The sequence below is a fragment of the Taudactylus pleione genome, unplaced genomic scaffold, assembly GCF_031769625.1.
Source record: "Taudactylus pleione unplaced genomic scaffold, aTauple2 ptg000703l, whole genome shotgun sequence".
Classification (NCBI taxonomy): Eukaryota; Metazoa; Chordata; class Amphibia; order Anura; family Myobatrachidae; genus Taudactylus; species Taudactylus pleione.
In genome coordinates, this window is record NW_028285105.1 from 3,816,040 (window position 1) to 3,829,111 (window position 13,072).

General features: G+C 41.0%; 1 protein-coding gene across 1 annotated transcript in view; it reads left to right on the forward strand.

Annotated features, from left to right (window-relative positions):
* The window catches only part of CASP6 (caspase 6), a 31,637-nt gene extending 20,057 nt beyond the window's left edge, over positions 1 to 11,580 (forward strand). Inside the window, exons 5-8 of the mRNA XM_088456397.1 lie at positions 614 to 690; positions 4,646 to 4,821; positions 6,426 to 6,585; positions 10,759 to 11,580. Of these exons, the coding sequence (XP_088312523.1) occupies positions 614 to 690; positions 4,646 to 4,821; positions 6,426 to 6,585; positions 10,759 to 10,991 (646 nt within the window). The 3' untranslated portion in view covers positions 10,992 to 11,580. The remainder of the gene's footprint in view (positions 1 to 613; positions 691 to 4,645; positions 4,822 to 6,425; positions 6,586 to 10,758) is intronic.
* Positions 11,581 to 13,072: the final 1,492 nt, after the last annotated feature.

A 13,072-nucleotide genomic window follows, 5' to 3' on the forward strand; every position in this document is an offset into this window, starting at 1 on the left:
AAGAGACTAGCAGAATTCTAAAATGATCCCTTACACCTAGTGCCAGGTGTAATGGGCAGTTTTAGTGATATGTGATTTTAGTCCTACTGACAACAATGGATTTGAGCAATAAACGTTTTTATGGAAGAGCAAAGTTTTTAAAGTTTTTTTTTTCAGTTACAGTTTATCTTAATCAAGAATTTAAAGTGAGACTAAATGCACTTAAGAGCATTATAATGTTCAATATTCTTACTGCAGATAGTTATTTCATTATACCTGTAGTAGCTCTAGTAAGAGTTTCTGGAATATCTGAGTTCAATAGGTTTTGCCAAAATGGTGTTGTTCTAACATTAACTGACAGAAAGTGGACACAACACCAGTGACACCTGAGTGATATAAAGTAATTTAAAGCAATACTGTATTAATAATAATATCCAATTGGAGCACCATTGATTTCAATCAGATAAGTTTTGGGGGATGGGGGGGGGAATTAACCAACAATTACCATTGTATTATTATTATTATAATTTGGGTTACATGAGCATCAATTTGCCCTTAATATTGTCATAAATTAAATTTCCAAGGCAATTTTAACAATAATGTTCAAATGCACATATTGTTTATTTCACCTCAGGTTAACTGAGCTTGGTTTTGAAGTTAAGAGCTATGATAACCTCAAAGCGGTGGAAGTACTTGACAAAATCCATGATGGTAAGCTGGTGATATCTCCTTTTTCATCACATATATTATATATATATTCCATAGACAAAAAAAACTTACGGTTTCACATGTCCCATTAAGGCTTCTTAGACATGAACTGAAATTTCACAAAACCTACTGAAACTTAAAAAAGCAATGAAATTCCAATAATTAAGGCTGACGCCTTAATGGACGTGTTCCTTGAGCAATACAGATATGGTATGCCATCACACCCTGTGGTTAACTGCAGATTCAGCATTCTCACAGTGAGATTGCTGTCACTCACAAAATGGTGGAGCTGCTAATTCACAGAATTGTGTGCTCATTGGAATACACACATGCAGTCTATACAACTGAGGTCTGAGCAGAAGATAGAGCTGCTCAGATTGGATAAGAGTGGGGTGGATGGGGGAGACAGAAAGGCGTGGAGAAGGGGGGAGATTAAGCAGCACAGATGGGGGGGAGCCAAAGTGATGCAGATGGGTGGAAAACAGTGGTGCAGATGCAGTAGGTTTTGTGAAATTTTAGATCATGTCTAAGAAGCCTTAATGGGACATGTGAAACCGTAAGTTTTTTTGTCTATGGAATTTCATTGCTTTTTTATAATTTACTAACCATCAGGGACGGGAGCATCAAACCGGGCCACCTGCAGGGGAGAAGGGCAACAAAATGGTACACTAGCGCTGGTGGTGGAGAAGACAGCACACAAGAGGTGTTTTGGGGGTGCAGAGGGAGAGCCGGTTAAGGGGTCAGGCTGCAGGCATGCGGGGCAGTGCACAGGGGCAGCAGCGGGGGTACGGAGCAGTGGCAGCACTGGGGCAGTGCACAGGTTCAGAAGCGGGAGACAGGCTCACTGGTGCTGATGGTCCCAGCCCTGAACTGCTTCTTAAGGCCCCTATACATGGAATGATGTGCTCACGATGCAATATCGTGAATGATTTCCCTTGAACACTCCCCGGCACTCCAGGACACGATATGATGCTTAAACAGCACAATTTGACTGAAGAACTATTGTGCAAGATCTAAATATAGCTGTCTTCATACACGGATCAGTGAGATTTGTGATGCAGGCATCTGTGTAAAATAAACGATTCAGGGATGCATGCACGGATCAGTGTGATCCGTGTGGTTTGCATCTGAAACAAAAATCAATAAGACACAGAAGGAATGGATGGATCAGTGAGCCTTTAAGGTCTTTTACATGGCTGCTATCTCCTCCAGGACTTCCATGGTCGTCTTTACCTGGAGTGTGCCGCCCATCCAGGACTTCCCCGGCATCTTCTTTCTTTGGCAGCTCTTCTCTGCTGCCCTTATAATATATATAGTACTTTCCAAGACAGAATTGGAATTCATATATAAAAGTAATTAAAAAGTCCAATTCCTTTTCATTGTACGCATATGGCTTACTGTATGTGGCAGGATACCGCTTTTCTCTTTTGTGTTTGACCTTTAACACTCCACTCAGTTATGGGGTGAAATAAATACAGTAGACATCCTTTCTTTTGGAGCTGCTGGCTGTATAAATATAGTGCATGACCACTAAATCATATTACATTTAGTGTGGTTAATAAAACAATTTACATGCTCAATCTTTTCTAAATTTAATTGGTAGCTCTTTATACATACTAGTAAAGGGGATGATGTACTGTACCCATTTTACCTGTGTACTTGCTGTTCCTAAAGAATCCATCACCAGGTTACAGGTCTATCTTCCAAATGGGTAAGTGGCCAGTGTAAGGAAACCATGCTTTGTTAGTGCCACAACATTTGACTCTTACAGACTTGTATATATGTCAGTCTTGGGTAGGTTGAACTATCCGTGGACGCAGATTTCCTGGCCTGTTTTGAGCAATGTGCGATCGCTGGCTTGAATGACCCCATATTCACTCAGCCGGCAGTGGATCACGCAGATGATCCGATTCTGCATCCACTGACGCAGCTCAGATCGGTAATGCATGCAGGAGGCAGGACGCCTCCTGCTGCATTACCGTATTACTGCTGTTGCAGTTGCTACAATGTAATCCGTCCAATGCCTGAATCGCCCCCTATAAGTGGAACTGATGAGTCTGCGGGTATCTTGAGCATCATATTTTGCATTCACCAACTGTAAGCATTGTAGTATGCCGGAAATGTCTGCCTCATTGCTAATGTGTTTTTCTCTACAAAACTGTTTTGAGTCTTTTTGTAGAAAATCATTATATAAATAAACATTATTATTACGATTTGTTTTAGAAATGTTCACAATTTTTGTTTCAATACTTATCACAAAATGAGTGTCCTAAATAACCTAATTTTTAGATAAAAATATATAATTGTACTTCTACTTACCAAAATACAGATTTGAGGGTTTCAAACTAAGATTTGAGTATTATCCCCCTCTTATGAGACTGGCATGAACTGTCCCTGCAAATATCAAGGACCATATGGTTTCCCTTAAGGAACAACACTTTGCTTTCTCTCCAGGAAGACCAGTAGAGAAAAATGTATGGGTGGGGACTTCTCACTGATCTGTAAAGCGCTGCAGAATATGTGTGCATTATATAAATAACTGGTAATAAATAATAATAAATAAATCTGTGCATGCATCTGTGTCATAGTACAGCCCCCTATTTACATTTTAAAGAAATCTTTAAGATGGTCGTCAGGTGTTTTGGACAGAAAATGATATATCGTTAACAATCTAACGATTTGTAAATCGTTAACGATGAACTAACTAATTTGGTCATTGGTAAAATTGTACAGTGTGTATGCACTATATTGTTAATAAAGGAGTTTTGGGGAAATCATTAATGACATTGTATCGTTTGCAAGTCATTTAGTGTGTACCCAGCTTTAGAGCCCTAAGATATGGGGTAGAGAGAAAAGAGGTAGTTCATACTGAAAAGCTAAAAGATGGACCTGCAAAATAGACTTCGATCACAAAACCAAAGTGACTGAAGAGAAACCCAGGTGCAAAAACCCACTCCTCACTCTATATTATCCCGTCAGAGGGATAAGATGAGGAGAAAAGATTGCCTGACTCTATGTACCTTTTGCTTAGGGCCTGATTCAGAGGTGAACGCAGTGTCGAAATTTACACAGTTGAGTGTTTTTTTGCCACTGTGCATGTACAAAAAGTTCAACCCAATGGTGCATGCGTACCACTGAGACCACTGTTGTGAATGGAGTACCTTGTAATAGAACTGGTGGCGGACAGCCCTGGGCGTTGCTGGCAGGTGATCTGAAGTGAATGCAAAAAGAGCCGTCTCATGGGCGTGTTATGTCAGTGTCTAGCGCGTGTCAGTGAATGCGGCTGCAGCTATAGAGGCTATATTTAGAGTGAGTTCAGAAGGAACACTGCGCCAGCCAGAGGGCGTCATAAGTGTCTATGGTCATTGACATGGTGGAGTGTTTAACGGTGGATTTCCACTGTCCACGGACATTGAAAGTGGGCGTCTCAAGGCTTGCAATTTCCAGCGCTTGCAATTACAGAAGAGGAAGGCTGAGACTAGCGTTTGCACATTATCGCAGCAGGGAAACTGAAAGAAATCACAGCCGCACCTGAATTAGTTTCCACCTCTGAATCAGGCCCTTAGTGAGGGAAGCCACCAAAGAGGAGTTGTTAGATATGGATAGCCTCCTCCAGGGCCTTAGTAATCTATAGTTGCTATATGAGAAGGCTTGCATAAAAAAGGGCCCACCTAAAAAGACAGAAGTAACAAACATGTATTAAAAATATATAAACCGATACATTTTTATATCATATTTGAAAATCATTCACAAAAATAAACACAGAATTTAGTAGCAGATAGCCGCTCACAGACCATTTATGGTCGTTTTTTTTTTTTATTTAAACACTTTTTATCTAGTTTTCTAGTGTTATTGAATAACAGTGCCCTCCAGTTTCACTTATTTGTCCCATTCTACAATAATACAGAAAGAATAATGTCTTAACATGTCTTTGATTGCTTAATTCTCTTCCACCCAGCTTCAATGAGTGATCACAGTGATGCCGATTGCTTCCTCTGTGTGTTTCTGAGCCATGGAGAAGATAATCATGTTTATGCTTTTGATGCTAAAATTGATATCCAACGACTGACCTGCTTATTAAAAGGAGACAAGTGCCAGAGCTTAGTGGGAAAACCTAAGATTTTCATAATTCAGGTAATAATTCCTAAAACATTATTAGCGTTGACATGATTTCTCATATAGCCCTTGATTTTTAAAACTAACCATGTACAAAAAAAACATTTCATTTGTTAATTGGCAGAGCTTTTAGTAGTAAATATATTTCATAGGTGGGTGCCCAATTCAACTATTAAATACAATAAAGGGAATGGGTATGAAATCCAGACGCCGGAAGCCTGATGAGTGAACATCCCGACAGGGGCAGGTAAGTACCCTATTTCTCCCCTCTCCCCACCCTAACCCTCCCTTAGTGGTGCCTAACCCCCCCTTCCTGCACCCTAACTCTCCCCGGGGGGTACCTACCCTCAACCTCCCCCCATGGTATCTAACCGTAACACCCTTCCCCGTAGCCTAACCCTCCACCTGTCCTCCTCCAAACCCTAACCTCCTCGGAGGGTGCCTAACCCTAACCTGCCCCCGATAGTGCCTAATCGTAACCCTCCCTCCCCGTAGCCTAACCCTCCCCCTGTCCTCCCCCTAACACTCCCTTAGTGGTGCCTAACCCCAATTTCCCTGGGGGGGTGCCTAACCCTAACCTCCCCCCGGTGGTGCCTAACCCTAACCCCCCCCCTTTTCGCACCCTAAACCAAACCTCCCAGGAGGGGTGCCTAACCACAACCACCCCCTGGTGGTTCCTAACCCTCCTCGCAGCCTTATCCTAATCCTCCCCTGGGGGTACCTAACCCTAACTGTCCCCCGGGGGTCCCTAAACCTAACCCCCCCATCTTTGGGCTAAAGCTTATACCCAGCCCTTCATTTCGGGATTCCGGCGGTCGGGATGCTGATGCCGGTATCCTGATACCCTTTGGGATATCGGTGTCGGAATTTTGCCGGGCGGCGGGATTGCGTAGTCAGTATATCGGTGGCCGGCATCCTGTCCCCCGGCATATTAACTACATCCCCAATAAAGTATAGTATTCTTTCCCTTTTTTTTTTTTAAGACAAATTGAATTATACTACATTTTTTGTTTTATATTTTCCAAAGGCCTGAAATATAATTCATCATCTATTGCACTCAACAGGCCTGATAGTGAGCTGCACACAAGTACAAAAGTGGACGCATCTACCATTTTTAACTAACTGCGCTGTTCTATGCATACTCCTGCATATTTACCTTGAAGGAGCCTCCGTGCTTGGCCAGTTCTCTCTGGTGTGAAATGGGCATTTGATTTTTTTGCACCCAGAATAGGAAAGGTATAAGTGCCGATACTAATGATGACAGCTGCGGATTGAAAAACCATGGGCGGTGCGACTATACGCATAAAGCTGTTACAGATTCTCACATTAGCATAAGATAGCATAATTGGTCACCGCGGCTTTTGGCATGCCCCTCAGAATTAAGCCCAACATCTGTAATAGTTAAGTTCAGTAACTACATTGTTCACATTAAATTAATAGACCCGAAACCCCTATAATGTACAGCTGCAGAATGTTAGCACTGTTACAAATAATATGGAAAAAGTGGCTATTTATATCCATTACCTACTATAATGTATCATATGTAAGGAAAACATTTTTTTTTTATATGCAATGCCATTTTTTAGGTCGTTGAGTAACAATGTTATATCAATGTACTGCAGGCATGCCGTGGCCTTCAGCATGATGAACCAGTCGTAGCTACTGATGCTATTGACAGTACAGTGGATACTCCTGAAATTAATACTATTGAGGTGGATGCAGCATCTGTCTATACTCTTCCTGCTGGTGCTGATTTCATCATCTGCTACTCTGTTGCAGAAGGTACTGATGCTTCTATTATAGTGTTCCTTTTCTCCTAAATTGACTACAGGTTGGGTCTTCCATATCCAAAACTCTTGGGACCTGAAGTATTTTGAATAAGAGATTTTTCTATATTTTGGAATATTTGCATACCATAATGAAATATCTTGGGAATGGCACCCAAATCTAAACACAGAATGCATTTATGTTTTATATACACCTTGAAAATAATTATATGCAATATTTTTGAATAATTTTGTGCATCAAACAAAGCTTGTGTACATTGTACCATCATAAAGCAAACGTGTCAGTATCTTAGTTATGCTAAAAAAAAATCTGTATTTCGTAATATTTGGGTATGGGAGCCTTAATTTGTATTAGACACATTGTAGAGACAGATGAATATTCATTGAGCTGCAAAACTGAATGTTGAGATAACAGAGGTGTATCTTACATAAACGTGGCTTTTCTCAAATTCTGAAGCTGCAACATACAGTCAAATTACAGATGTTTCTAATAACTTGTTTAAAGGTAGTTACATCTAGGGGTTTCTTGAATAAAATGGACCAGTGTATTTTTTTTTTTTTTTAAATATTTCTTTTTAATTAATTTTCAAAACAAGCACAAATAAACCCAAAAAATATGATATTTACAATGTAGATCAACAGTATGTGAAAAAAATGAAGGCTATGTGCCCATATAAATCAAAGAATATTTGAAAAAAAACCTCAAACAAAACAGAAATAAAGATTACCTGCTACCAATGGTGTCTCAAAATCCTGCCAATAAATTCCAAACTTGGAGCACCCAGGGATTAAGGACCAATGATGTGGGAAATTTAGGAGTAAATAGGGGAGAGAAGTGGGTGCATGGACACAGAGTAGGAATGTAGAGGGTAGTTACAAGGTAGGAAAACAGCATATTGTAGGAACAGTGCCAATACCACAGCTAGACACGCAGTAAGCTATAGACTTCACAATTGCCGTAAGAAACCACTCAGTGGATTCAAATACTTTAAAAATGTTGTATTGTGCTGCATCTCTTAGCAGGGGTTCCCAACCATGGTCCTCGAGACACACTAACAGTCCAGGTTTCAAGGATAGCCTGGACTGTTGGTGTGTCTTGAGGTCCGAAGTTTGGAACACTGTCCTAGCGACTCTATGGAGGAGACAACCTATTTCTTGTACAATTTCTTAACCACAATCATTGAGTTATTCTAGTCATCTATATCTAATAATTCCATTTTGATAGTCTCCAATGAAGGAGGAGATGGCGACATCCACAAACTGAGTATTATTATCTTTTATTTATATGGTGCCACAAGGGGTCCGCAGCTCCTTACAGAGTACAGAAACATTAAGAACAAAATAAGAAAATTGTGACAGTACAAAACATTTCAGAACATGGACAAAGTTTCTAAACTTTGCTTCATTAGTGGTCATTATACCCACATAAGCCACAGTGCAGGTGAACCAAGGTTTGGTGCCAGTTTTGGAAGTGGGGAGGAGATGATAGTGAGGGACAGAAAAAGCACATGAGGGAAGAGGGCCCTGTGCGTAAGATCTTACAATCCAAAGGGGAGGGGCATACAGATAGACATCCCTGACGCCCAGAGCCAAAAGGCCCTTTAGAGGGCAAGGGCTGCTGCAAGGCTTGGGGTCACCCCTTTCTCCCCAGGGGTGGTTGAAGCTTTCCCCTGGAGAACAGACTTTTCAGCTCTCCCCAAAAGGAGAGAGACTCAGGAACTTGGGGAGGGCTGTCCATAAGGGTCTTGCTCAAACACCCACAAATGTGAAACACCCACACAAAAAAAATTAAAATGTGTGGTGAAAGGGTGCAAAAAAATAAAAAATCAATACATAAATAAATAGACCCCAGCATTTTGGCTGAAAATATAAAAAATTATTCTTGCCTATACCAGAAGGCTAGGGCAAAGGTGCGAAGTGCCATACTAGTGCAAATGTGTTCAGACTTTCGCCGGTGCATTTTCAGGAACCCCTGGCTCAGACAGCACCAGATGCTCATAGCATCTCAGGCTTCAAGCAGCCGGCCTTTTGGCCAGAGGATCAAGTGACAGTCCATCACCAACTGGAGGCGTGTTTAAGCCCCTCAGCGTACATAGGCATCTACACTTGATCTTAGTCAAAAGGCATTGAGCAGTGGGTTAGGATGAGAGCTGGAAGACTTTAAAGTGAGTAGTGAGTCATGAGAGCCCATTTGAAGTTTTCTAGAGAGGTAAAGGAGTCTAATAGGGAGAGGGAGAGAGTTCCAGTGGTAGGGAGCAGCAAGGGCAACATTTTGGAGGCAGGAGTGGGAGGAAATAATCAGTTGGGACGAGAGGTGGCATTCATTTGTGGAGTGGTAGTCAGGTGGGATTGTGAAGGGAGTGGAGATCAGAGATGTAAATAGAAAGGATTGTGGGAGGGCTCTGTAAGTGAGTGTGAAGAGTTTGAATTGAACTCTGAAGGGAAAGGGGAGCTAGTGTAAGGCTTGTAGGAGAGGGGAGACAGACATGGTACCTTTTGGAGAGAAAGATAATCCAGGCAGAAGCATTGAGGACAGATTGGAGTGGAGATAGGTGGAGACAGGAAAGCCAGATAAGATGAGGTAGCAGTAATGCAATCTAGAGATAACCAGTGTGTTGTTGAAGTCTTAGTTGCCTCCAGGATGAGAAAGGATCTGATCCTGGAAATATTTCTGAGATGGAAACAGCAGAACTGTGAAAAGCACTTAATGTGTGGTTTAAAGAGGGGGAGGAGTCAAGTATATCGCGAAGACAGCACACTTGTGGGCTAGAAGAGCTGGTGATGCTGTCAGTAGATAATGAAATTGAGGGAGGAGATGTTATTCATGGTTTGGGAAGATTATCAGCCCTGTCTTAGATATGTTAAGCGGGACATTCAGGAGGAAATAGAGAAACTACTGGAGATGTGCAAGGAGAGAGGGAGAAATGTCAGGGGAGGTGAGGTAGATCTGAGTGTCTTCAGCATAGAAATTATATTGAAGGCCAAAAGAGCCAATTAGCTCGCCTAAATAGGATGTATAAAAGGGTAGAATAAAAGATATCCAAGAACAGATCCTTGGGGGACACCTACTGGTAGTGGATGTGGGGGAGAAGTGGAATCATGAGAAGAGACAGAGAAGGAACAATCAGAGAGGTAGCAGGACAGCCAGGAGAGAAGAGCATCATGCAGACCGAGGGATTGAAGCATTTCCAGGAGGAAAAGGTAGTCCATTGTGTCAAAACATCAAAGAGGTCAAGGAGAAAGAGCAGAGAGTAGTGGCCTTTTGATTTGGCAGCAAGGAGGTCATTGCTGACTTTTTAGTGATGGCAGTTTCTGTGGAGTGGAGAGGACAAAAGCCAGAATGAAATGGGTCAAGCTGGAAGTGGGAGAAAAGAATGGTGGTAAGACAGTCGTAGAGAATCCGCTCAGTATGCAAAGGGGAGGAGACAGATTGGGCGGTAATTAGAGAGAGTCAGCGTCAAGAGTGTGTTTTTTTTTTTTTTTAAGAATGGAGGACAGAAGGGCATGCTTGAATGCAGAGTGGTCAGTGATAGACAAGAGGGAAAGATAAAAATGTTGGGAACTTGCAATGGGAGACAGGGAGCGGAGGTGGCGGGAGGGCATAGGATATAGGGAGTTGGTGGAAGGGGGCGAAGACTGGATTAGGGCCATAACCATCTCCATATACTGAGAAGGAAATCAGTGTAGGTAAATTAATTGGTAAGATTGAGAAAGGCATGCTTGGAAAGAAGAGAATATGCTGATGAGAGTCTGGTGAGTTGTGATGTCCTGACATATGGATTCTATTCTAGATGAGAAGTGGGTGGTGAAGTCAAGGGCAAAGACTGTTTAGAGAGGGAAAGGGCAGCAAGCACTGTAGGTCAAGAGCATAGATTCGAAATGGAGGAAATCTGCCGTTTGTAAATACTTTTTAGCAGGTAGCTGGAATGCTAAGGTTGAGAAATGGATCTACGAAGGTGAGTATTGACTGCTGGAGCAACAAATACTTGACAGCCTGTCGATACCGGGTACAATGATTTTGACAAAGATCCTGAGGACCAATGTTAGAAGGACCAATGTACTTTGAAAATTGTGCATTGTATGTGTATGTGCAAGCTCTAGTCATCAAACTAAAATATTGAAATTCAGTATGTATTAAATGTGTTTTAAATTTTGTTTTTTCTCTAAGGCTACTATTCTCACCGAGAAACTTTGAATGGCTCCTGGTACATCCAGGATCTGTGTGAAGCACTGAAGAGGTATGGGAAAGAGTTAGAATTTACAGAACTGTTGACCCTGGTGAACAGGAAGGTGTCTCTACGCTCTGTTGAAAACTGCCTTGATCGGAATGCAATTGGGAAAAAACAAGTGCCATGCTTTGCTTCAATGCTGACCAAAAGGCTTTACTTAAGGCCAAAGTAAAACTAGTGTTACTCATTTGATTTCCCATTCAAATAATGAGGAAGCGTTTTAAAAGACAGACCTGCAAACATTCATAAGTCAAACTATTTCAGTAAACGACCAAATGTTTAGAATAAACCTGCCTTTAACCTACAAATAAGGGGAATATATATATATATATATATATATATACACACACACACTCACATTCTCAGGAAATTACTGTTAGCGAATTATACTTTTTTATTTGTTTTGTATTTTTACATCAATTAATTAAAATGTACTCACATATAAATGCTTGTTTAAACAAGCACACCCTCTTCCGTATGTTGTTGCTTTTTTACATTTTTTTTTCTAAATTGTGTCTGTGTCTTTTGTTAGACAAGCTTCAGTTTAATAAATGACCTAGGTACAATTAAATTACTGTCATGTAGGTTTCATTATGTCTAAAAAAAATTAAAAATAAAACCTGTTTGGTAACATCATGATCATTTGGACAGCACAATTATAGTGTTTATTTTATATTTTTACTTCCCTATTGCTCTGTCGTTCGATCTTTTTCTATCAGCCCACTGGATGTGTAGTAGCAATAAAATAATTTTCATTCTGATCTTGGATATATTTTTGTTTGCCCAGGGTGTGAACTGATCACATGATGCTCACATCCAATCCTTGGATGACCTCTATGGTCAGGTAAACCCTGCTGATGATGAGTCCCTCACCAATTGCAATAAATATTGTGATGTGGCAGAGAAGCATATCACGTGTCTATTCCACTGTGAACCTTAAATTCCAAACTGGCTCTACATTCTGGAAATTAATTCCCATCTGTCTTATTTACTGGGATTGGGCAGTAAACTTGTTATAGAATAGGAGGGCACTGTCTCTCCCCCCCCCCCCCATTGTCTGGAATGCCTTTAGGGCACTGATCTGTTAAATTTGTAAATAAACCTTTTAATACATTCCTGCCTATAAACCTCTAAGATTCACCTGCCTAGAACCTCTAAGACAAAACCTGCCTATAAACCTCTAAACACAACGCTAATTGCGTACGCAGTATGACCGCAAATAAAGACAGGAGTGGAATCTGTGGTTCCAACGCACAAGTATTATTCAGGTAAAAGTATAGTCAGTTACACGCAATCTATACATACATAATTTAGGCGTAAAAGGAAATAATACAGACCAAGTACGGTTATACATACGCTGCGCCTCTGGACCCAGAGATAGACTTCTGACTAGATATCCTCAGTTCACCCAAAATTCAGCATGAACTGGCAAACCAGTGTTTGGACACATGTATTTATTCCCCCCAGACTGAAACAGGACAAAGGGAGAACTTCCTGCTGATCTCATTGGTTCTCAGAGGAGAAGCATATGTAACGACACATTTAACAGGTTGTTTCAAATAGACTTTTCCTGCCTCTAACAGCCGGGGTCTTTTTGGTAACGCCTCCTGTAACATTCCATCAACTAAAACATTTTGTTGCTTATAAGTTCTGCGATCCGTAACTTGAGTTTGCATGATGCGATCTCTCCACCGATAACACCGGGATTCTGTAAAAAGCGTACGCATCAGAACGAGACCAAACATACCTTGCTTATCATGTATAATACCTTAGATATCAAAAACCTCTATTTCTTAGCATTTAAACTAACTTAACCAACTTGAATCATGCATTTTGATGCTTATGGAACCTTATGTGCGAATATGTAGTGTGTGGGTATTCGGGGTTTGATATAAGGACGCTAGTTATTAATGGGTGAGATTTAAGTGCATAATCTCTCATACACGAAGTGAACATCCAGCAGTGTGGATGGCTGAGGGTTGTAATTCTACATGCCCTCTGTCAGCAGGCCCCCACCTGCTGTGTTCAAAGGAAAACAAAACCTCTTTTGTTCTCACAGACTCTTGTGTGAAGTGCAAATGTATTATCACCTCAAACTGGGATTTGGAGCCATCTTGTCTAGGATTCAGGCAAATCCAATTGTGTAGATATTATATTACAATTGCCACAACTATACTTTATCTGCATCCAGGGATTCCCAATTTGTATGTAAAAATACCCATTGTCTCTTCTTATTTACTTCTACTTAGAAAG